A 25,507-nucleotide genomic window follows, 5' to 3' on the forward strand; every position below is an offset into this window, starting at 1 on the left:
TTTTGCAAAAATTATAAAAAATAAAACATCATCATTGGTCAATCACAAATTCCATAGACAATGTTTGTTAGCTGGTGTCCTCACATTTACAATATTTTTACACTGGGAAGTATCAAATTTCAATATTTCATAAAACTGCCAATTCAGTGTTATTCCGTTCAAAACCACCAATTTTGTACTATCTTTTACACACAATTTTTATGTGTTTAGTTATAAATGATGAAAATGAGAGGAGTTTACGATTATTCTTAAATAATTTAAATGAATACAAAACATCCGATTACAGAAGCAACTGGAACAAGAATTTCTTGTTTAGGATATATTTTCTGGTCTACATGAAGTATCATAATTGGCAGATATCATAACAGGTGGTGCCAACTGTGGGAGGCATACCTCGTCTATTGGGTAATGGACGCTGCCTTTTCTAGAGATGTATTCTCTTCTAAGAACTTTTCCAATTCTGACAATAACTTTTGCTATTATAAAATAAAACTGTGTATTTCTAGGTACTTGTTTGAAAAGTGTGTTGCATATTTTTAAAATTATTTATTGTTTACTTATTTCATTACCTTTAGATTATCTGTTCTGACAGATAGATATGTGAACATTAACCCAATCACATCAAATGACGAGTTATAGTCGCAGAGCGAAAAGAAGTGAAATTCCATGACAGTGTTAAAAGTGTGCTGCTGCTCTACATTTAGAAGACTGTTTACAGATCTACAATACTAAATGGTCACACTAGTGATATGTATTAAATCTGATTTCACAACAAGTAATGGAATACTTAAACACAATGTCACTGAGTTAATATTTTTTTTATGTGATGGGAACTCAGGCACAACCACTCATATATTAATTAGCATGAACTATGGAAATGGCAATAATTTTCCAATGGTGCTCTAGCAATGTATATTACTCCCTTCTATTACATTTGTAACATCTTTATTCTTTACCATGATGTGAGAGCTTTATCTGAATTGCAAATCAATCATCTGCCCAAACAATCTGCTGTGTTTCCCCCACACTGGAGTGGATTCTGTTTTGCCCATTTTCTTCATAACTGGCATCTTTTACATCTCTATGACAAAGCACATTAACTAAAATTAAATGTTGTTGGTAATATAATAGAGGATTTTCCAAATACTCAACAAAACAAAGTAGCTCAGAAAGTTTCTGGTTGTTGATGATTAACAAATGACTGAATATATGGATATGAGATAAAAAAAGGGAGTAATGCTTTATTTTATTTTTTCTTTGTGTTACTACATGTATACGAGCAAAACTGGTAACTCGTATGGACCAAACACAAGAGAGTATTTTGAAGTGCACACTGTAATCAGGCACTTTCTGAAGCTTTCAGAAAGCATGTCTTTCACACTATGAACGACAAGCTTGTTGTCCTACCTTAAAATAATTATAACATCTGTCGTTTAAAACACTCACAATAAGAGACTTACCCTGAACAACCGGTGCCTGTCAATGTCTTTTAGCTTGATGTTTTTGTCTGCAAATTGATGAACTTTATTCAGGAACTGATGTGAACAGAGAATGTGCTGTATTCTATAGAAATGCTCTTCAATGGGTGCGAAGTGTAGCCAATGAATCTTTTCCGTCTGCTCTGGCACACCAAGCTAGTTTAGGAACAGGAAATACAATTTAAATGTGTACAATGAAAGTTCAATCAAGAAATTTTCAAACTTAAGAGAGGCCGTTACTTACCTCTGGGAGGCACACCTTCCGATACACCGGACAGAAACACTTCAAATAGAAACTGATACTCCTATCTTTCACAACTACACAAAAATGGAGAAAAATGAACAAGGCAACAGGGAATACAGATGTACAAAAGATGAGTTGACAGGCATTGCAAAAAGAGCTAAAGAAACCTTCAAAAAAGAGACACAGTTATCTGAATATGAAGATCTCAAATAGCAAGCTAATATTATGCAAAGAAGGGCTAAACATATGAAATAAATTTTCAGACAACATTATGTAAAGGGAAGATAAAGTAGATGAAGATGAGGGGGATGATACGGCACTGAAAGCACTGAGAGAAGAAGACATTTCCTCAGAGTTATTGAGATCCTTGGGAAAATCAATTGTGACAAAAGTTATTCCACCTAGTATGCAACAAGACAGATGAAATACTCTCTGATTTTATGTAACAAGTAATAATACCATATTCAAAGAAGGCATTTGCTGAAATCTTTGGATACTACTGAATCGCCCGCTCAATAAGTCGTATTTGTAAAATACATTATACTAACACATATTATTTACAGAAGAATGGAAAGTCTGGTAGAATCTGACCTTGTTCAAGATCAATTTGGGTTCCAGAGACAAGTAAGAATGTGTCAGGGAATACACTGACTTTGCATCTAAAGCATCTATAGATTTACACAAATCTTTTGACAATGTTGACAACAATACATTCTTTCTAATTATGAAGGTATCAGGGATACAACACTGGGAGTGAACCGTTATCTGCAACTTGTACAGAAACAAGACTGCAGATATAGCTGTACACTAACATGAAAGGGAAGCAGCGGTTGAGAAGGAAGTGACACAGGGTTGCAGCCTATCCCCAATGTTATTCAGTGTGTACACTGCTGTGAAGTGAACCAAGGAGAAATTTGGAAACACAATAAATGTTAAGGGAGAAGAAATAAAATTTTTGAGGTTTGCCAATGGTTGTGTAATTGTGTCAGACACAGGAAAGGCATTAGAAGAGCAACTGAATGGAATAGATGGTCTCTTGAAAAGAGGTTATAAGACTAACATTAAGAAAGTAAAATAATTGTAATGTAAATAACACATTAAAAGTAGTAGACGAGTTTGCTTCACGGACAGCCAAATGCCTGACAGTGGCGAAAGTAGACATAATATAAAATGAGGACTAGTAATTGAAAGCAGTATTTCTGGAAAAGAGAAATTTGTTAACATCGAACATAAATTTACAATTTAGAAAGTCTTTTAGGTATTTGTCTGGAGTGTAGCCTACTCAGACAACAAGAAAATAGATGCTTCTGAAATGTGGTGCTACGGAGAATGTTGAAGATCTGATAAATAGATAATGTAATCAAAGAGAGACATGAAATTTGTCCTAACCTGACTAAAAGAAGGGATTGATTGATAGACCAAATCCTGTGGCATTACAGAGTTGTAAATTTGGTAATGGAGGGAAGTTTGGGGAATAAAAATTGTAGTGTGATGGATGGAAATTGTAGAAGGATACCAAGAGAATTAGTACAGTAAGCAGGTTGAGATGACTGTAGGTTGCAGTAATTATTCGGAGCCAATGAGGATGGCACAGGACAGGCCAGTGCGAAAAGCTGCATTGCACCAGTCTTCAGAGTGAAGACCAACACCACCACCACCACAACAACAACAGTAGCACATATCATATAATACCTCCATTTGTCCATTGATTATTTACTTTGCACTTTTAAGTCAGGTGACACTCGAGAATGGTCTACGAAATGGTTTACAGTAAAATAATAAAGTTTTACTGATTATCATGAAGTGTTACTCATTTTGTAATCAGGTTTATGTTCTTCTACAAGTAAATGTTTAATTTACATTTCCACATATCTACAAATAAAATGAAAGATTTACCTGAGTCAATACATCCCATTTCATAGTGCGCCACATTATTTTACACATGAGTTTATGAAGTGGTTCATAGTCACCAAGACAATATGGCTTGTACAAAGCATACATCCAATTTGATAGAACAGTATATGGCTCAACTTCCAAAAACTGCAGAAGACCAAATAAGTCTATAACAAATAAAGAAAATAATTACACATTAGGCTCTTGTAATTAAATAATAGGCAGCTTTTAAATAAATAGAAAACTGCCATTACTATTAAAATGCATCGATTATCATCTTAAGAACTGCATCAGCAGCAAGACAACACCAAGCTGACACATTAAAGAAACCTAACTCAGTCTCCAAATACTAATAACAAAGTCTGCTTTAATGCCCTGTCACAATGTCGAACCATACCAGAAAAAGATGTATCTAATTCTGTAAGTGGCGGGTGAAGCGAACTATTACTATCTGTAGTTTAAACTTCTTATTTGAGCCTATGGAAAATTATTGGCAAATAAATTCCACTGTATTAGTGATCCCTCATTTTCTTTTGAGAATCATTTGTCCTGAGTTATTAAAATAATACAAAAAATGTAAGAATTAAAACCAGAAGGAAATTAACTCCCGAATCTTCTAAATTTCTTCTCCCCTTACTTTTGGAGTAAATAGGTAACACCTTGCAGAATCCTACCAAATCCATATCTGCTGATCAGTAGTGTAAAAATAATAAAGTACTATAAAAAGACCCAAGATTCTACTACTGTACTATTGTGTTTTTATGTACATTTTGCATGAGGAATAAAAAGATACGAACTGACACATTAGGGCTTGTATGGACAGGGTTGCCACAAGTTTCCCCAAGTGAAATTCCCTGATATTTCCCTGATTTCCAGACAAGTTTTAGTATTTTTCCCTGACAAATTTTGATACTGATTGATTGACTGAGATGGTTTATGGGACCAAACAGTGAGATCATCAGACCCGCAATTCCCAAGTCACCCACAGAAGAAAGAGGGCTCGCTAAAAGTGGATATGCCCAGTCGAGGGAGTCAAACTATAAAACAAGGAATTTAAAACACATACAGTAAAAGGCATAAAAGGTTAGATCAAATCTAAAAACAGGAAAAAAAGAGTGGTTCTTCCACAGGGGAGTAGTCATGGGGTCCCAGACAAAGAGAATGTGAAGAGAGGTCTCACCCACAACCACCCTGCTCTGCTTCAGGAGTAAGTATAACCTTATATCTGGTAATAACCACTTTCACCATCTATGAATTGTCTGCTACAAGAGAACGTGAAGAGAGGTCTCACCCGCAACCACCCTGCTCTGCTTCAGGAGTAAGTATAACCTTATATCTGGTAATAACCACTTTCACCATCTGTGAATTGTCTACTAATATTAAAATTAGGGAAGACTATACTTAGTACGAAGGGCCAAAAGAAGGGGACATTCCACCAACATGCGGGATACCATCAGTCTGGCTCCACAACGATACTGTGGGGGTGGTTCGTTACACAGAAGAAACAATGGATGAGCCTGGTACGACCAATACACAGATGGCATAAAGCAATGGACTCCATCCAAGAGGAGCAGAAGGAAGAGCACCAAAGCACAGTCGTCTCCTTGACTGTGCGGAGTTTATTACTGAGAGCAATAGCGTGCCAGATGTCATTTCACTTTTGGGCAAAGAGAGATTTGACACGGATCTGCATATCCGCAGCTGCAGTCATGAAAAGGAATTGAGGGTGAGTATCAGATTATCTAGCCAAATGATCAGCCAATTCATTCCCTGGGATACTCACATGACTTAGGAGCCAGAGAAAGACAATTTAGCAGGCCGCATGGCCAAGATAGGAGAGGAGGTCATGGATAGCAGAGACCAAAGGATGACAAGAGTAGCAGGCTCCTCACTGAGTCTATACATATTAACACACTGTGGGGGACTCCCGAGTAACAAAATGGAGGGGCCAGGTAATGACTAGCAGCTTTGCTGTGAACACAGTAAATGATTCCAGCAATAAATGGCATTCTAAGCCAGTAGGAAATGTGAAAGCATATCCCGCTTTATCTACCACCTTTGTACAATTAGTTTAGAAGAAGGTAGCACACTGAAACTCTGCAAGGATGGAATGTACAAGATGCTGGAAGACCATAGAGGCGACAGAAACCTTAGGATCCTGGAATAGGTCAGTCCTAATCCACGATCTAGGCTCCATGCAAGAGGGTGTGGCAGGAAATACATGAGGCGTATTTCAGTGAAAGGAGATCGAGATCCTGACGGCGGGAAGTGAGACGCATTCTAACTGGCAATCTCACCTGTGGGCGGTGATCAGGATGAAGGTGGCATTCACTCACAAAGAGGACAGAGTACAAAGGATGGTCAGGGAATCTGTGAATGGGGAGTGCTTAAGAAACCAGGAGTTGGCTTTATCGTATTTGTGGATGGGGAATCCCCACTTCTGTGAGGAGATTGTCCACGGGTCTATTGAGGTAGGCACCAAAAGCCAGACAGGATCAAGTATTTTCAGAGTGTAAGGAGCTGCTGAGCCAGAAACCTGACTTCCATAATCTAGTCTGGAAAAGACCAGAGCACAGTAAAGACAAAGAAGAGTAGCATGGTCTCCACCCCAAGATGTGTGGGCCAGGTGGTGGAGAGCATTAAGCTTCCACATGCATGTAGCCTTCAGGCAGCTTATATGAGACAACCACATCAGCTTTTCATTAAAAAAAAAAGACCCAAGAAACAGGACTGTGCCGCAACATCTAGGAGCTGGTCGCCTAAATAAAGTTCTGGGGTGTACTATGAATTAATGACAAAAATGCATAACCTGCGTTTTGGAGGGAGAAAACTGGAAGTCTTGGGAGACAGGCCACGCAGAGGTCTGTCCAATGGCACCTTGAAGCCAGCACTCACCACACACACTACAGAGTGGCAGCTGCACCAGACGCAAAAATTGTCGACATACAACAGAGGTTACAAGCCCACTGATGGCTATGTGGAAGAGTGTGACACTTAACACAGAACTCTGTGGGATACTGTCCTCCTGAATCTGAGGGGTCCTGAGTGAAGTGCCAACTGGAACACAGAAGAGCCGGTGGGAGAAAAATTCATGAATAAAAATCGGAAGGGGGCCGTGATAGTCTGTCATGGAGGGTAACTAAAATGCAATGGCGCCAAGCTATGTCATATCCCTTATGCAGGTCAAAGAAGACTGTGACAAGCTTCCAACAGTTAGTAAAATCCTGTCAGATTGCAGTTTCAATCTGAGTAAATGATCAGTTGGAGATTGTTCTTCTCGGAAGCCACATGATATGGGGACAAAAGGCCCCGAGATTTGAGTACTCAACATAATCAGAAGCTAACCATCCTCTTAAGCAGTTTACAACACACATTTGTCATGCTAATTGGGTAGCAGCTGTCGAGACACATTGTGTTCTTCCCAGGCTTAAGGACAAGGATAATTTACTATACTGTATCACCAATGTGAGGTGAAGGCACTCGTGAGCCAAATGTGGTTGAAGACCCTATGTAGATATTGCCTCCGTATAATGTCCAAGTGTTGAATCGTCTGGTTGTGGATGGAATCTGGGCCTGTGTCACGAGAAGAAGCAAGAGCCTGCAAGAATTCCGATTCAGTAAAAAGTTCATTATAGGGTTCAGGTTGTTGAGGGTTGAAACAGAAGGGAGGTCTGTTCAACTCTATGATTCTGCCGCAGAAAGGTGGCAGGATAGGAAGAAGATGCTGATAATGTCGCAAAGTGTGTTGTGAGGTGTTCTGCAAGGACCAACAGATCAGTAGACAAAGCACCAAGGAAGATAAGCCCCTGGACAGCTGACTGCCACTGGCGGCCCACAAGGCTACAGAGTTCAGACGAAACCTGCGATGAAGAGCGATACATTCCCAGGGAGGAAACATAGTGCTCCCAGCAATTCTTTATACTTCAGTTAATAAGGTAATGAGCCTTAGCATGGAGACAGTTAAAAGTGAGGAGGTTGATGATGATTAAATCACTGCAGCACCCATCACCATTCCTGGACAACCACTGCTACATCCTTGGTCCACCACAGTACTGGTCAATGATAAAGGGGACCTGCGGATAGGGGGACAGCAGTGCTAACAGAATGAAGAATATGGCATACACGCCCTGCGTGACTGCATAAGTGCAATTCGAGAAAGAGGTGATGAAGTGCACAGCAGACATACATTAAGGCCAATTGGCCCTCGGAGTGCACAACATGAGGGTCTGTCTCCCTGGTAGTGGCAGGGGAATGACAGAATCACCTGGAACTGGTCACTGTCACAAAGACCATTATGGGGAGACCAATGTAGCCAAGCCACGAGAGCAGGGGAGGGGATTGTGAGATCAATAGCAGTAAAGGTGCCATGATTGGCACTGAAGGGGCTAGCGGTACCATCATTGAGGAGACAAATCAAATTCTGTAGTAAGCTGGTCAATTAGAAGACCCCTACCCCATGAAGTGGCACTCCTCCACAGGGGTTGGTGTGCACTGAAGTCACCAAAGAGGAGATAAGGGGATGGGAGTTGCTGTATTAGGGCGGACAGTTCTTCATAAGGAAGTGGCCCACTACTTGGAGGGAGGTAGACATTGCAAATGGTGATTGCCAGAGTTGTCCACACACACACACACACACACACACACACCGGCAGCATTTTTGTTAACACACAAAAAGTTTTTTTCAGTCGTTGTCAAACTTTATTATTTCTGATTTAGATTACGTGTTTCAGGTAACTGCAGTCATCAGATCTGTTATGAGACAAAAAGTACAAACATGGAATATATAATTCACTGCACATATACAAAAAAATTTTAATAAGAAAAGAGAACAACCATGGGATGCACGTTACTTTAATAGATCACAAAAGGAGAAGTGCTCACAACTAATGGAGTACAAATACAGTAATATACATGAATAATACAGACAAAATGGGCCAAAACACCAATATAATGTATGTCATCTAATAGCACATACTTGGACTGAATGTACATATGTACTGGCAGTGACAGTCACCAGTAACAAGGTTTGCTTTTTTGACATTTGACGTCCCCATTATTTATTTTCAATGATTTCGTGATGCCTTCAGCTTCACTTTTATTAGCTCCACATGGATTAAGCATTGATTGCTATGGAGTTATTTTAGCTAAGATTTTGTCATTGCTTCCAGGCTGATGTGAAGGGGGGATCCAGTAACTAAAGACATTGGTGCGAACCAAAGTGCAGAACCCTCCTTGACGCTATTCTGGGGCACAGTTCCAACAGAAAGCCCAATTACATGGAATATTAGAGAGTGGTCATCACGAAAGTGAGTTTCTTGAAGAGCAAGACAGAACAAAGAGTAAGAGAAACAAAGTGTTTTATTTCAGTGGGCGGTGATATCCATTGCAATTTCACTGGATTATCGTGTGATGAGAGTCCAGGTGAGACATATAAAAGCCACGTTACTTGGTCGTTGCTCGTCACCAATGAGGATGGGGTGACATCCATAAAAACTGTCTGATTCGGGATGAGATGGAGGGGGCGAAGCCTTCTGGGAAGACAGGGAAGCCTCGTCCTTTGACTTGTGCTGCTTGTTCTTCTCCCTCGGAGGGAGGGAGGATGCATTATCAGTAAGGGAATAGGGGGCAGTGACGTCAGGATCTGACAAAGAGTGAGTGGCTTTGGGGCCCTCAGAGCACGGGTCTCTCCTCTGGCCCAAGGATGCACGCATCCTATCCTGAGAATGCAGGGGAGTGGTGTTTTGAGATGGAGACCCATCCCAAGCAGGAGCCAGAGAAGAGGATGTTTTCCATTGAGGAGGAGGGGAAGGGACAGGAGCCACCGAGGGTGAGCAAAGGGATGGGGGGCAGGATAGGGTTAAGGGGGGAGGAATGATGAGGGGAAGGTGTAACTGAGGCAAAGGTGGAGGAGAGATTTGCAGGTTGAAGTCCATCAAATTTCTTCCGGGCCTCAAGGTAGCTCAGACAGTCAAGGTTCCTTACTTCCTGAATGCTTTATTCCTTCATATGCACTGGTCACTCCAGTGAGTGGGGAGACTGGGGCACAGAGCAGTTTACACAATTAAGCAGTTGGGTTCAAGGGGTCCCCACATGAAGAGGGCGGCCACAGTCACCACAGATGGGAGTGACATAGTATCATGAGGACATGTGGCCAAACTTGAGGCAATGGAAGCAATGCATCAGAAGTGGAATGTAAGGTTTCACGTCACATCTGTACACCATTACCTTAACCTTCTCAGGCAGGTTATCCTTCTTAAATGCCAAGATGAAAGTGCCAGTGTCTACACAATGATCCTTAGGGCCTTTCTGGACATGTCCGGTGAAATGAATGCCACGTCATTCCAGATTAGCTGTAAGGTCATTATCAAACTCGAGGAGAAGATTCCTATGGAAAATGACATCCTATGTCGTACTGAGTGACTTGTGAGGAGTGATAGCCATGGGGTTTTCTCCTAAATGGTCGCGGGCACAGTGGGATGCTGGCCGTCTGGCATAAGTTGTCTTTATAAGGAGAGAGCCAGATCTCATCTTGCTTAATGACTGAACTTCACTGAACTTGTCCTCAGTGTGTTCTAAAGAGGAAATGGGGTTTGGTGGCAGCAAAAGTTCCCCTGTCGATCCTGGTACAGACCAAGAACTGTGGACAGGGTTTCGCCCCAAGCCGGCATATCTGGTCCTCCTCCAGAGTGTACCCAAGGAGGGTAAGGCTGGACAGGCAGAAACAGGAACTGAGACAGAACTACGGTAAGGAAGAGACGTGGTCACAGTAGAGTCGCCAGAGAGTTCAACACATTTCATGTTCCAAATGTCGGCCCTGCTACCATGCACTCCGAACAGGGGCTCAATTGCCAACTTTTCCATTTGACGAAGATGTGTATGACGCTGATGTTCATCAAAGTGTACTTGTACTTTATGAAGATGACCTTGGACTGAGGAAGTGTGGTGTGTATAAGATTCATTGTCAGTGTGGGGCAGCATTTATAGGCCAGACATGCCGCACAGTACAAGAACGCTGTGATGAACATCAGAATCATACATGCCTTTGTCAACTGGAAAAGTAGGCAATTGCGGAATACTGCCTGAATACAGGACATTGTACAATTTATGAAAAGACGGAAGTTTTATCCCCAGGCATCATCTATCTGTGACTGCGTCATTAAGGAAGCAATACATATCCGTACAGCTGATAATCTCATCAACAAGGATACAGGATTTTAACTGAGCACAGCCTGGAACCCTGCATTGGCTGCTATTAAATCACGATGTGAAAATCAAGGTTCTTCAACAACAGGCTCGTCATAACACTGGTCTAGTACGGCCGTTGGTGAGTAACGTGTGGCCGCACTGTTGACAAACGCAGCGTACAGTGCACGTGTGCGAGAGCGGCTCTGCGATTTTCGGCAGAGGGACTTAGAATATGACAAATCACTGCGCATGCGCGATTTCCACAGCTGTGCATTCTTCGCACATGTGTTCTAAAAATGGGGTGTTGGTGTGTGGATACCGTCAGTCATACCTAGCCATGAGCAAGGTTGAACCACCTGAAGATGTCGGACAGTTGCTCTGAGGAAATATTGTCGAATTTGCACAACGTGATCCGGCGGCAAACCCGTGAGGACTATTTACTTAATCACTGCTCGAATCTCTATTTTTTCCATCTTCGCAAATCACTACGTGGGAACAACAACAGAGCCACGTCACCGCCACAGCTCTCTTCCAAGAGCATAGACATGACATGTGTTTACAGGCAACAGCCCAATGAATATCACATGAACAACTCGTTGCACTAGCACTAGTGGTGATTCTGAGACCTTTTCAAACGACCCTCGTATTATATTGGCTGAGAGGAGCAAGGATTTGAGGAGAGTAGACTGCACCTGATGGAACAAGCAATCTGTTGGTGATTGGGATAATGAGGCAGGCTGGGGTGGAGAGATGGGAGGGAGAGCAGTGTCGGGTATAGTGCTGTTTGTGGGAATGTGCAGGCACGCCATGGGTACAGGGTATGGCTGCTAGGTGCAATCAGTAGATCTGGGGAAAAAAGTGAGTGCATAGGTGAAATAGAAGGCTGTGTAGTACCAGAGTGGGAGCAGGTAAGGGGATAGGTGGGTGTAGGACACAGACTAATGAAGGTGGGAGGCCAAGGCGATTATGGGAATGTAGGATATACTGCAGGGAGAGTTTCCACCTATGAAATTCAGAAAGCTGGTATTGGTAAGAGGATCCAGATGGTGCAGGCTGTGAAGCTGTCACTGAAATGAAGCATGTTGTGTCAGGCAGCATGTTCAGCAATTCGGTGGACCAGTTGCCTGTTGACCACAGTTTGTTGGTGGTCATTCATGCAGCAAGACAGTTTGTTGGTTGTCACATCCACATAAAAACCAGCACAGTTGTTGCAGCTTGTTAGTTTGTAGATCAAATGACTGCTTTCATAGGTAGCCATACCTTTGATGGTAAACGAGATGCCTGTGACAGGAATAGAATGTGGTGGGAGGTCTATTACTGGGATGTGAGCCACGAGTCAAACGACTGTGAGCAGAGCTCGAGTAAAGATGGACAAGGATATTGCGTAGGTCTGGTGTGGCGGAATATCACTGTGGGAGGGGTGGGATGGATAGTGGGTAGGATATTCTTCATTTCAGGGCATGCTGAGATGTAATCAAAATGCTGATGGGCAGGTGAGTGGAGAGATAAGGCATGGGAAAACTGTTTCTGTACAAGATTGGGAGGGTAATTATGGTCTGTGAAGGCCTCCGTAAGAACCTCAGCATACATGGAGGAGTACTTGTCACTACAGATGCTGCAGCCACGAGTGGCTAGGCTGTATGGAAGGAACTTCTTAATATGATTTATGTGGCAGCTGTCAAAGTGGAGGTATTGTTGGTGGTTGGTATGTTTAATATGGAGAGAGTTGCCTATGTAGCCATCTTTGAGGAGGCAGCAACATTGATGAAAGTGGATTATTGTGTTGAGGAGGACCACGTGAAGTGAATGGCGGAGAAGGTGTTGAGATTCTGGACGAATATGGATAGGGCATCCTCACCTTCACTCCAGATAAAGAAGATGATATCAATGAATCTGGGTGATTAGAAAGGATTCCTCTAGATGGCCCAGGGCAAGATGGGTATAGGATGGTGCAATGAAGGAGCCCATTGCTGTATCATGGATTTAATTATAGGTGATGCCTTCAGAGGTGGAGTTGGTGAGGGTATAATTGGCCATGGTAACCAGGAAGGAAGTTGAAACTTCCTGGCAGATTAAAACTGTGTGCCCGACCGAGACTCAAACTCGGGACCTTTGCCTTTTGCGGGCAAGTGCTCTACCATCTGAGCTACCAAAGCACGACTCACGCTCGGTACTCACAGCTTCACTTCTGCCAGTATCTCGTCTCCTACATTCCAAACTTTACAGAAGCTCTCCTGCGAACCTTGCAGAACTAGCACTCCTGAAAGAAAGGATACTGCGGAGTAATGGCTTAGCCACAGCCTGGGGGATGTTTCCAGAATGATATTTTCACTCTGCAGCGGAGTGTGCGCTGATATGAAACTTCCTGGCAGATTAAAACTGTGTGCCCAACCGAGACTCGAATTCATCTAGACGAGATACTGGCAGAAGTGAAGCCGTGAGTACCGGGCGTGAGTCGTGCTTCGGTAACTCAGATGGTAGAGCACTTGCCCGCAAAAGGCAAAGGTCCCGAGTTCGAGTCTCGGTCGGGCACACAGTTTTAATCTGCCAGAAAGTTTCATATCAGCGCACACTCCGCTGCAGAGTGAAAATATAATTCAGGAAGGAAGTTGTAGGTCCGGAGTCAGTCAGGGATTGGGAAAGGTACTGTTCAATGGTGCCATGACCATAGACATTGGGTACATGTAATGGGAGGTGGCATCAATAGTGACAAGCAGGGTGCCCTGTGGTAAAAAAGCCAGGAACAGGGTAGATTATAGAATGATTATAGAATGAATATGTACCCCTCCATATCAGCATCCAGTGACACCTGTAGGAATAGAATGATACAGCGGCCAGTCAGTACCGTTGGGCCTTCATGGTCAGTTCAGGTGGACTTTAGTTTTAGAATGAATGTAGCGGTCCATGAAAGCAGAGAAATTCTCAGTGGGTGCACAGTAAATGGCCACAATGAGGTATTTTGGATGGTTGGGTTTAAGGACTTCTGTAAGCTCGTAGAAGGTAGGACTGCAGGGTGTGACAGGGATAAGAAGACAGAGAGACTCGGAAGAGGTTCCGAGATGGGCCTACAAAATTTGAGGAGAGATTGGAAATCCTGTTGGAATTCTGCAATGGGGTCACTGTGGGGTTGTAGCTGCACAAATCTGGCAGCTGGTCGAGTCCCATCATCAGATAATTCCCACAACTCAAAAATACAGCTGTGGAGCCTTTGTCGGCAGGTAAGGTTGTAAAGTCTGGATCAGTTTTTAGGTGGTGAATTGCAGTTCCTTCTGCAGATGTAAGGTTCATTTGCATGTTGATGGATTTGGGGAATGATGGTGGGGCAAGGTTTGAGGTTAAGAAATTCTGGAATGTTAACAGGGGATGAGCTGGGGAGAGTGTGGGTGGATCATGACTGGATGGAGGAGTGAGCGGAGTTAGGCAGGTTTCAACATTGGGTTTGGCTTGAGTCTGATTGGTAGGTTTGGTGACGAAAAAGTATTTCCACTTTTGTGACCGGATGAAGGAAAGAAGATCTTTAACAAGTCTCAGTGAGGCCTTCACAGACTGAAATTTCCCTCCCAACATTGTACAGATACACATCTCTCATGCCTTGCCTCTCCAGTTACCTACCACATCCCACATTTCTGCCATCTGGTACAAAGGACACTCACCTCACTACTCAGTTTCACCTATGAGTGGAGTAACTGAATCACATTCTCAGCCAGGGTTTCGACTACATCTTATCATGTCCCGAAATGAGGAATCCTACTCACTACCATTCCCAACATTATATTTAACCACCCACCAAACCTACGCAATATCCCTGTCCACCTCTACTCCACCCTGTTGCCAGCCACTTGTCCCATGGCTAATATCCCTGCAACAGACTTATATGTAAGAGCTGGCACACACATCCTCCCACCACCCCAATCACTCCATCCCAGCTATAGGCGTCACCTATCCCACTGAAGGCATGGCTATCTGCGAAAGCAGTAATTTGATCTACAAACTAAGTTGCAATCACTGTGCTGCTTTCTACATGGGCATGACAACCAACAAGCTCTCTGTCCCCATGAATGGCCACTGACATTCTCCAACACACAGCTGGACCACCCAGATGCTGAACATAATGCCCAACACAATATGCTTATCTTCAATGCCTGCTTAACAGCTTGCACTATCTAGATTGTTCCTACTGACACCAGTTTTCTGAATAGCACAGGTGAGAGCTCTCTCTCTCTCTCTCTCTCTCTCTCTCTCTCTCTCTCTCTCTCTCTCTCTCTCTCTCTGTAGTGTATCCTACATTCCAGTAGCAACCCTGGTCTCAATTTTCACTAGTCCCTGTTCTTCACCGACCTATCCTGTTCTCTGCTCCCACTCCAACACTACACAGCTTTATTTTCCATAAATGCACCCACTATAATTTATTCCCTTCCTATACTCATCTCCTTTTTTGCTCCCCTTCCCCACCTCAAACCTTGCGACTGCATGTAGTAGCTCTATCCTGTCCCCTCCTCATCCCTACACACTGCCACAACCAGCACTACACCTTCCCCTACCCCTACCTTCTTGTATTTCCTCCCTCCTCCTCCTCCCCACCACCCAACTATTGCTTCTTGCATCAGGTGCAGTTGCCATATGTTGCTTAAGAGATGGTGGTCATGTGGGTACAAGCTGTGCTTGTGTGAACATGTGCATGTTTTATACTTTAGAAGAAGGTCTTTTGGCTGAAATCTCCACTGTATAACAGTCTTTTCGTTGTGCCTGACTGTCACTCAACATCTCCTCTTTATGGTGAGAACTAATTAACTTCTAAAATAATTAAACTTGAAGTTCAGAGCCATTGTCATTATACAGTGCTGATTTTCTCACAACTATTGTTAGATTCCAAACTCTGACTACATACTTTTGTTACCTTAATTTTTCTGTACAAAGTGATACACAGTATTAATTAATTAACTCATTAATAATTTCATATGATTTACTATAATTTGCAATATGCTTTCACATTTAAATGAGGAAATTCATATGCATAAGTAAAATATAGTTCACATATTTTTCCAAATTGCTGGTCGGCAACATTTTTTCTTTGTGAGAAAAATCACATTAGTTCCTGTAGTTCATCCAAAACAACAGCATAATCGCATTTACAAAATAACAGTTTATTCTTACACGCATCTATGAGTAGTCTGATGTCACCCAAAACTTGCAGTTTGTGGTCTGAGTGCTGATGGGTAAGACGTATGTCAGACACTCGGTGTTGACTGAAGTCAAAAATATACATGCACTGTATGTGAAATTATGGATATCGACAACTGTAAAAGTTAGTAATATGAATATTTCAAGACATTTGAGTAATTTTAGTATGTGAAATTAAAGGTGCATTTACATCTCCGTGCTTTGCAGCTCATCGGCGTGGCTCTGTAGCTTACCCAAGACAGAATTTGAGGCAGTGACAGGTGTGAATGAAATAACTAGCATGTACATGTTGAGGAAGAGCAATCACCTATGGGTAGGGGTTGAGCAAATCATATCACTTTATTAAACAGTCAATATAATTAGTCCTTCAGTCATCTTTATCCAGTCACTCTTCCACTAAGTACATAATCACTATAACCACTTATATTAATTGCCAATGTAGTCATTTTACATCTTATAAGAGTTTTGTTGATCAAAAACACACATTTTACATTGAGCGATTTTAAATCATATAGACATGTTTATCTATTTTAAGGACAGTAATATTAAGTCTATAAACATAACTGACTTCGCAACTGGTTTTGGCATGTATAAGAAAACTGTAACTTGAATTTGAAAGTAACATCAGATATAAACAAAAACATTAGTCAGCCACTTGGCAACTGCTGCACAGCACCAGTGAGCTTGAAAGTATTAGGGCTATGTGTATAAAGGCGGAAGAAGGTGTCACAAATTACAGAAAAAAGTAAGTGCACCCAACTATTAACTAAATATACATAGGCAATTCAAGAATGTGATACCTAAACGAATTTTTATTTAGCACAGGATGGCTGCTGTTGATAAAAATTTACACGGATAAATGTATTATTCCCGTTGAAGATGTGTGAAAACCAGGAACCCTTCTTGGCATAAAATAAAGCTATACAAGGAGTTCTGTTTTGTTGTTTTCTTTTGTTGTAGGGTGCAAAAACAACTAGGGTTATACGCGCCCATGTCAGAACCGTAAAATGCAAAGACAAAAAAGGAATTAAAAACAACTACCTGTTAAACCCAATTGATAGAAGGAAAGGCAGCTAAAAACAGGGACTTAGAGAACTCCATAGAGAAACAGAGGTCCTGAGCTAAACATAAAATGGCCTTTGCCATACTGTTATGATGGATAGAAGATAAAACAAGGTCGATAGCCTGCACATCATTCACTAAAACAGTCGATAACTCAGACAGCAAACATAAATGAGAATGTAAGAGGTTAAAAAAAAAAAAAAGGTCATTCCATCAGGAAGACAATAACACAAAGATCATCAGATGGAATGCAAGAACTAGCGGGCAGAGGTACAAAGACCGCAGTTGGAGCAGTATCAGCAGCCTCATTCCCCGTCAGACCAACATGGCTAGGAACTCATACAAACATCACAGTGGCACCATCAAGAGTGAGCAAGTGACTGCTTTCCTGGACCTGTTGCACTAAGAGACGGACGGTGTACAGCACACAGAGGCTCTGAAGGGGACCGAGAGAATCGGTGCAGGTGACACATTTGAAAAGTCTGTGTCGCCGAATGTACTGGGTCGCCTAACATAGGGCAAAGAGCTCTGTTGTAAATACTGAGCAGTGCTGGGGAAGCTGATACAGAGCAATGTCGGTGCCAATGACGAAGGCACACCTGATCCCACAACCAGTCCAAGAGCCATCAGTGTTCACAAAAGTACTACTGCGTACTACTGCGAAGTTCTGTGAGAAGGTCAAGAAACTTATGACGATACAGCGAGGCTGGAGTAGTGTCCTTGGGAAGGAAACGAAGGCCAAGGTGAACAAGGCTGCAGCACGAAGCCAAGGTGGTGAAGGGTTCATACCCATAGGGAAAGTGGCAGGTAGTGAAGTTAAGGTGCCGGAGCAATAGCCCAAAGTGAACTCCTGGAGGCAACAGAGAAGAGGGAGAGGGATGCGCTCCATACTGGCAATCAAAGGAGTCGTTGAAGGAGGCGGCGTAGGATGGGTAGCCAGGCATGGCAGACAAATGGCAAGCGTATCTGCTGAGGAGAAAATCATGGCGGTTTGACATCAGTAGTTTGGCAGCTTCTGCTTACGGACTATCAACCAGGCTAGTGTAAAAGGCCCCAGTGGCCAAACGGATTCCATGATGGTGGATAACATTGAGACGGGATAAGAGGGATGGACATGCAGATGCATAAATGTAACATACATAGTCTAGTTTCAAATGGACAAGGGACCGTGACAAACAAAGGAGGGAGGTCTGATCCGCTTGCCAGGAAGTACTGCTGAAGACATGTAGAACACTGAGGGATTGCGTACAATGGGATGCCAGGTAAGACATGTGGCAGGACCAAGAACATTTCCTATTGAGTATGACCACCAAAATTACGCAGTTTCAATGAATGGAAGAGCAACAGGCCCAAGATGTAAATATGGTGGAAGAAAGCAAATGTGCCACCAGAAATTCAAACAAACAGTTTTGTCTGTGGAAAATAGAAAGCCATTGTCAATGCTCTACGAGTAAAGACGATTGAGACAACACTGAAGATGCCACTCAAGGACACAAGTCTGTGGAGAAATGTAATAGAGGCAAAATCGTCAATGAAAAGGGAGGTGGTGATGCCCAGCAGAAGAAAGATCATAATAGGGTTAATGGTGACAGCAAAGGGGACAACACTCAGAATGGAACTCTGAGCTACACTGTTTATCTGGATGAAGGTGTCCAACAAGGCAGAATGCACATGTACCGTGAAAACCTGGTCTTTTGAAAATTCCTGAAGGAAACTGAGGCATGTGGCCACAAAAGCCCCAAATGTAGAGAATGTGGATTCCTCCAGCAGGTGTCATATGCTTTCTCCAAATCGAAAAATACAGCCAAAGTCTGGTATTTCCACAGAAAACCATTCATGACATGGGTTGGCATAGTGGCGAGATGGTCAACTGAAAAAAGTTGCGCTTGAAATACACTCTGTGCAATGGTTAGTAAATTGCAGGACTCGTGTTACCATACCAGCTGGGCATGAATCATACGTTCCATCACCTTGCAAACACAACTGATGAGAGAAATGGGGTGATAAGTAGAAGGAAGGTGTTTGGCCTTACCGAGCTTAGGTATGGGTATGGGTATGACAGTGGTTTCACACCAGTGTATGGGAAACGTGCCCTCTGCCCAGATGTTATTATACGTATGAAGGTTAAAGTTCTTGCTTGCAGGAGAAAGGTACTGTGTCTGAATAAGAACATCGTTGGGATGAAATGAGAGCACGATCTAGTTTCCTCATAGTAAAGGAAGCATTAGAGCATGACCTAGTTCTCTCATAGCACAGGCGGGATTGTAGCACTCACGATTCTGAGAAAAGAATAGTATTGCCTGAGCCTCCTCCACTCGTTTACAATAGAGGAAGGGAGGGTGACAGTGAGTGGAGCTCGAAATCTCTGCAAAAAAGCAGCTCCAGATGTTGGAGATAGCAACAGGGTCCACTATGAGATCATATGCTGTGGTTAGGCCAAAAATTGGGGGATGGACCTTGGTATCAGAAAGCTGTCAGATGTTGGCCCACATGATGAAAGAGGGAGCGGAACTGTTAAAAAAACTAGTAAATGAAATCCAGCTAGCTTTTCTTGCTAGTCCTAAGAACACGATGACACTGTGCACACAACTGTTTATAAAACAAATACAGTTGCTTGCGTAGCCTGACAGTTAAAAATTTGGGCAGCATGTCTCGGCATGCAAATTGCATCACGGCATGCCTTAGTCCCCCCCATGAACCATGGACCTTGCCGTTGGTGGGGAGGCTTGCGTGCCTCAGCGATACAGATGGCCGTACCGTAGGTGCAACTAGAACGGAGGGGTATCTGTTGAGAGGCCAGACAAACATGTGGTTCCTGCAGAGGGGCAGCAGCCTTTTCAGTAGTTGCAGGGGCAACAGTCTGGATGATTGACTGATCTGGCCTTGCAACATTAACCAAAACGGCCTTGCTGTGCTGGTACTGTGAACGGCTGAAAACAAGGGGAAACTATAGTCGTAATTTTTCCCGAGGACATGCAGCTTTACTGTATGATTAAATGATGATGGCGTCCTCTTGGGTAAAATATTCCGGAGGTAAAATAGTTCCCCATTCGGATCTCCAGGCGGGGACTACTCAGGAGGACGTCGTTATCAGGAGAAAGAAATCTGGCGTTCTACGGGTCGGAGCGTGGAATCTCAGATCCCTTAATCAGGCAGGAAGGTTAGAAAATTTAAAAAGGGAAACGCATAGGTTAAAGTTAGATACAATAGGAATTAGTGAAGTTCGGTGGCAGGAGAAACAAGACTTTTGGTCAGGTGAATACAGGGTTATAAATACAAAATCAAATAGGGGTAATGCAGGAGTAGGTTTAATAATGCATAAAAAAAATAGGAGTGCAGGTAAGCTACTACAAACAGCATAGTGAATGCATTATTGTGGCCAAGATAGACACAAAGCCCATGCCTACTACAGTAGTACAAGTTTATATGCCAACTAGCTCTACAGATGATGAAGAAATTGATGAAATGTATGATGAGATAAAAGAAATTATTCAGGTAGTAAAGGGAGACGAAAATTTAATAGTCATGGGTGACTGGAATTCGTCAGTAGGAAAAGGGGGAGAAGGAAACATAGTAGGTGATTATGGATTGGGGCTAAGAAATGAAAGAGGAAGCCGTCTGGTAGTATTTTGCACAGACCATAACTTAATCATAGCTAACACTTGGTTCAAGAATCATAAAAGAAGGTTGTATACATGGAAGAATCCTGGAGATACTAAAAGGTATCAGATAGATTATATAATGGTAAGACAGAGATTTAGGAATCAGGTTTTAAATTGTAGGACATTTCCAGGGGCAAATGTGGACTCTGACCACAATCTATTGGTTATGACCTGTAGGTTAAAACTGAAGAAACTGCAAAAAGGTGGGAACTTAAGGACATGGGATCTGGATAAGCTGAAAAAACCAGAGGGTGTACAGAGTTTCAAGGAGAGCATAAGGGAACAATCGACAGCAATGGGGGAAACAAACACAGTAGAAGAAGAATGGGTAGCACTGAGGGATGAAGTAGTGAAGGTAGCAGAGGATAAAGTAGGTAAAAAGACGAGGGCTGCTAGAAATCCTTGGGTAACAGAAGAAATATTGAATTTAATTGATGAAAGGAGAAAATATAAAAATGCAGTAAATGAAGCAGGCAAAAAGGAATACAAACGTCTCAAAAATGAGATCGACAGGAAGTGCAAAATGGCTAAGCAGGGATGGCTAGAGGACAAATGTAAGGATGTAGAAGCTTATCTCACTAGGGGTAAGATAGATACTGCCTACAGGAAAATTAAAGAGACCTTTGGAGAGAAGAGAACCACGTGTATGAATATCAAGAACTCAGGTGGAAACCCAGTTCTAAGCAAAGAAGGGAAGGCAGAAAGGTGAAAGGAGTATATAGAAGGTTTATACAAGGGCGATGTGCTTGAGGACAATATTATGGAAATGGAAGAGGATGTACATGAAGACGAAATGGGAGGTAAGATACTGCGTGAAGAGTTTGACAGAGCACTGAAAGACCTGAGTCGAAACAAGGTCCCCGGAGCAGACAACATTCCATTAGAACTACTAACGGCCTTGGGAGAGCCAGTCATGACAAAACTCTACCAGCTGGTGAGCAAGATGTATGAGACAGGTGAAATACCCTCAGACTTCAAGAAGAATATAATAATTCCAATCCCAAAGAAAGCAGGTGCTGACAGATGTGAAATTTACCGAACTATCAGTTTAATAAGACCAAGCTGCAAAATACTAACGCGAATTCTTTACAGACGAATGGAAAAACTGGTAGATGCGGACCTCGGGGAGGATCAGTTTGGATTCCGTAGAAATGTTGGAACACGTGAGGCAATACTGACCTTACGACTTATCTTAGAAGAAAGATTAAGAAAAGGCAAACCTACGTTTCTAGTATTTGTAGACTTAGAGAAAGCTTCTGACAATGTTGACTGGAATACTCTCTTTCAAATCCTGAAGGTGGCAGGGGTAAAATATAGGAAGCGAAAGGCTATTTACAATTCGTACAGAAACCAGATGGCAGTTATAAGAGTCGAGGGGTATGAAAGGGAAGTAGTGGTTGGGAAGGCAGTGAGACAGGGTTGTAGCCTCTCCCCGGTGTTATTCAATCTGTATATTGAGCAAGCAGTAAAGGAAACAAAAGAAAAATTTGGAGTAGGTATTAAAATTCATGGAGAAGAAGTAAAAACTTTGAGGTTCGCCGATGACATTGTAATTCTGTCAGAGCAGTTGAACGGAATGGACAGTGTCGTGAAAAGAGGATATAAGATGAACATCAACAAAAGCAAAACAAGGATAATGGAATGTAGTCAAATTAAATCGGGTGATGCTGAGGGAATTAGATTAGGAAATGAGACACTTAAAATAGTAAAGGAGTTTTGCTATTTAGGAAGTAAAATAACTGATGATGGTCGAAGTAGAGAGGATATAAAATGTAGACTGGCAATGGCAAGGAAAGCGTTTCTGAAGAAGAGAAATTTCTTAACATTGAGTATAGATTTAAGTGTCAGGAAGTCATTTCTGAAAGTATTTGTATGGAGTGTAGCCATGTATGGAAGTGAATCATGGACGATAAATAGTTTGTACAAGAAGAGAATAGAAGGTTTCGAAATGTGGTGCTACAGAAGAATGCTGAAGATTAGATGGGTAGTCACATAACTAATGAGGAAGTATTGAATCGGATTGGGGAGAAGAGAAGTTTGTAGCACAACTTGACCAGAAGAAGGGATCGGTTGGTAGGACATGTTTTGAGGCATCAAGGGATCACAAATTTGGCATTGGAGGGCAGTGTGGAGGGTTAAAATCGTAGAGAGAGACCAAGAGATGAATACACTAAGAAGGTTCAGAAGGATGTAGGTTGCAGTAGGTACTGGGAGACGAAGCGGCTTGCACAGGATAGAGTAGCATGGAGAGCTGCATCAAACCAGTCTCAGGACTGAAGACAACAACAACAAACAACAACATGCCTTAGTCCACCTAGGGACCAAGAAACTGCACATCTAAGATAAAGTGCGAGGAATGGAATGTTCTGAGGTGGAAAGAATAGTATTTGTAAGATATTCTACTTCATCATCATAAGTGGCGAAATGTTGTTCATCAAAGGTTGCCAGGGAGGAGTAAAGCCTCCGGTCAGCCTTAGAAAGCTGCCATTTGGGTGTGCACATTGGTGGGATAAGAGACAGCAAACTGATAGTACACGAGAAAGGACCACTCAAGATGACAGGCAAGTTGGACAGTACAGAAGGAGATACCCAACTGGGAATAGGTGTGCATGGAGTCTGAAAGGAATATGAGTGCTCCCGTGTTAAGGCAGATGAGGTAAAAGTGATTCAGAAGGTGAGCCAAGGGGGTGCCTCCTCTCAAACAGCTTTTGAGAAAACCCCAAAGGGGATTGCGTACATTAAAGTCACCGAGCAGCAAAAAGGGGTGAGGGAGTTGCCCAATAAGCTGGAGGAAGTCTGCCCTAATGATAGAGGGACGTAAACAGTGGGTGAAGCAAGGAAGGAAAATGTGGACTGCAACAGCTTGAATCCAGATAGTCAGGGAGATGGTCTGACTATGGATGTCATCCCGGATGAGCAGCAGGACTCCATGAGAGAGCTCAAAGTGGTCAGGACGATAAAATTTTGTTTCCTGGAGGCAGAGAACAAGCAGACACTACGAATCCAAGAGCAACCATAAGTTCTCTTTGTGGGGTCTAAGACCACTGATGTTCCTTTGGAGGTGAGTCTTGACTTGGATAGGGGAGGAGAGAAAAAATGAAGCAGTGACACCCCACCAGTTGACGAGTGCCAACCTTCAAAGACTCATTGCTACTGGGCGCAGAGGCTGGTGAATCCTGCTCCATGAGATAAACAGAGGCATCGGTATTCTTCCTCCGTCGATCTCCTGAGTCCAGGGCACAGAAATGGGTGGGTAATGTGCACTGAGAATACGGAGGTTGGCCGGGTGAGAATATCATGTTGCGACATCGTCAAAGAGGATCACCGTGACAGTGAAGGAGAAGACTGCTTGCCTTTGTTTGATTACCTGGAGCCTTTCACGTTGGCAGTGGAAGACTCAGATGTTTGTTGGCTGGAGGGAGATAAAAAGTCTCCTTGTGGCTAGAAAGGACCTGCCTGTTGTGTAGCAGGTGACTTTCGTTGCATGAGCCAAAAGTCTAGTGACCTGTTGCATACCTGGAGGAGGAGACAGAGATGCTATTATGACACTGGGTGATTTTACAACAGCAGTGCTGAATTTGAAGTCTCATGTCTGCGTGGCCATGTCCTTCATGGAGCGAGATGTAGCAAGAACACTACTGTAAGTGCCGGATGGCAGATAGCAGGGTTTCCGATTAGCCAACAACCTGCGAGCGACCAGGTAAGACACCTTTTCCTCCACCTGGATCTCCTGGGCATGGTTGCCATTGCAATTGATAAAATGGAGAGGAGGAGGCAGACAATCACCCTCATGAGCACCCCCACTACAGGTTATACATTTGGCTGTGTGTCAACAGGACATCTTAATGTGGTTATAATGATGACATTTGTAGCAGTGCATTGGGTTCGGAATGTAGGGTCCGACTATTCATAGTCTGCTTTGATCTTTGATGGAAGCATCCCTCTATCAAAAGTGAGAAAAAGATTTCGTGTGGGTACTAAGGATGTACCTACCTTTCTCATCACCCAAAGGATTGCAATGACATCCTGACCATGGAGGTATGTTTAGATTTCTGCCTCGGTCAGCCTAGTGTAAATAACACCACAGTAAGAATTTAGTGGTTTATGGGCCTCAACAGAACATGATAGCCAAGGAGGAGCGAAGCTGGAAGCAATTGTTGTGCTTGAGAATCAGAAGTAGTCTCCAAAAGCAAAGTGCCATTCCATAAACATGAGCAGGACTTCACGGGGGTAGCAACTGCATCAACACCTTTCTGAATGATACATGAATTTACTGTTGTGAAAACTGACCATCTTCAGTAGGTGAAACCATGAGAAACTGTGGTGCTGTTGGGAGAGTCTTTGAATTGTTAGCCTAATTCCATTTATCTTTGGTAGCTGCTGACTGTGAAGATGGAAGATGATTGGCTGAATTGTGAGAAAATTTCCCATGATTGCCAGTATCTCTGATGGCATGCTCCTTTCAAAGGGGGGCCTCCCCTAAGAGGAGGGTGCATCTGCCTTAGGTGATTGTTCACACCTCCCAAACATCTGACAGAGGGACCGTTTGCCAATCTGTGAAGGTAGCAGCTCAGGCAATCCCCCCCCCAGCCTGGCCTGCATCAAGTGGTCCGTGCAAATTCTACCTGTTGACCTGGGGCTGGTAATTACATGTTACCCAGTTACCTCTTATGCATCAGATGTGTGGGCCAGTCTTCAGGGCCGCACAGGGAGGAGGAAGAAGAAGAGGCACAGGGAGGAGGAAGAAGAAGAGGTTGGTTGGTTGATTTGGGGGAGGGAACCAAATGGTGAAATCATTGGTT

At 42.9% G+C, this 25,507-nt stretch overlaps 1 protein-coding gene across 3 annotated transcripts in view; it reads right to left on the reverse strand.

Annotated features, from left to right (window-relative positions):
• Nucleotides 1–25,507, reverse strand: part of LOC126282138 (E3 ubiquitin-protein ligase SHPRH) — a 260,470-nt gene that overhangs the window by 122,947 nt on the left and 112,016 nt on the right. For all 3 annotated transcript variants that reach the window (XM_049981638.1, XM_049981639.1, XM_049981640.1), the window contains 2 exons: nucleotides 3,619–3,782; nucleotides 1,461–1,634 (listed from right to left, as the gene is read on the reverse strand). In XM_049981638.1, the coding sequence (XP_049837595.1) occupies nucleotides 1,461–1,634; nucleotides 3,619–3,782 (338 nt within the window). The remainder of the gene's footprint in view (nucleotides 1–1,460; nucleotides 1,635–3,618; nucleotides 3,783–25,507) is intronic.

The sequence above is a fragment of the Schistocerca gregaria genome, chromosome 7 (assembly GCF_023897955.1).
Source record: "Schistocerca gregaria isolate iqSchGreg1 chromosome 7, iqSchGreg1.2, whole genome shotgun sequence".
Taxonomy (NCBI): domain Eukaryota; kingdom Metazoa; phylum Arthropoda; class Insecta; order Orthoptera; family Acrididae; genus Schistocerca; species Schistocerca gregaria.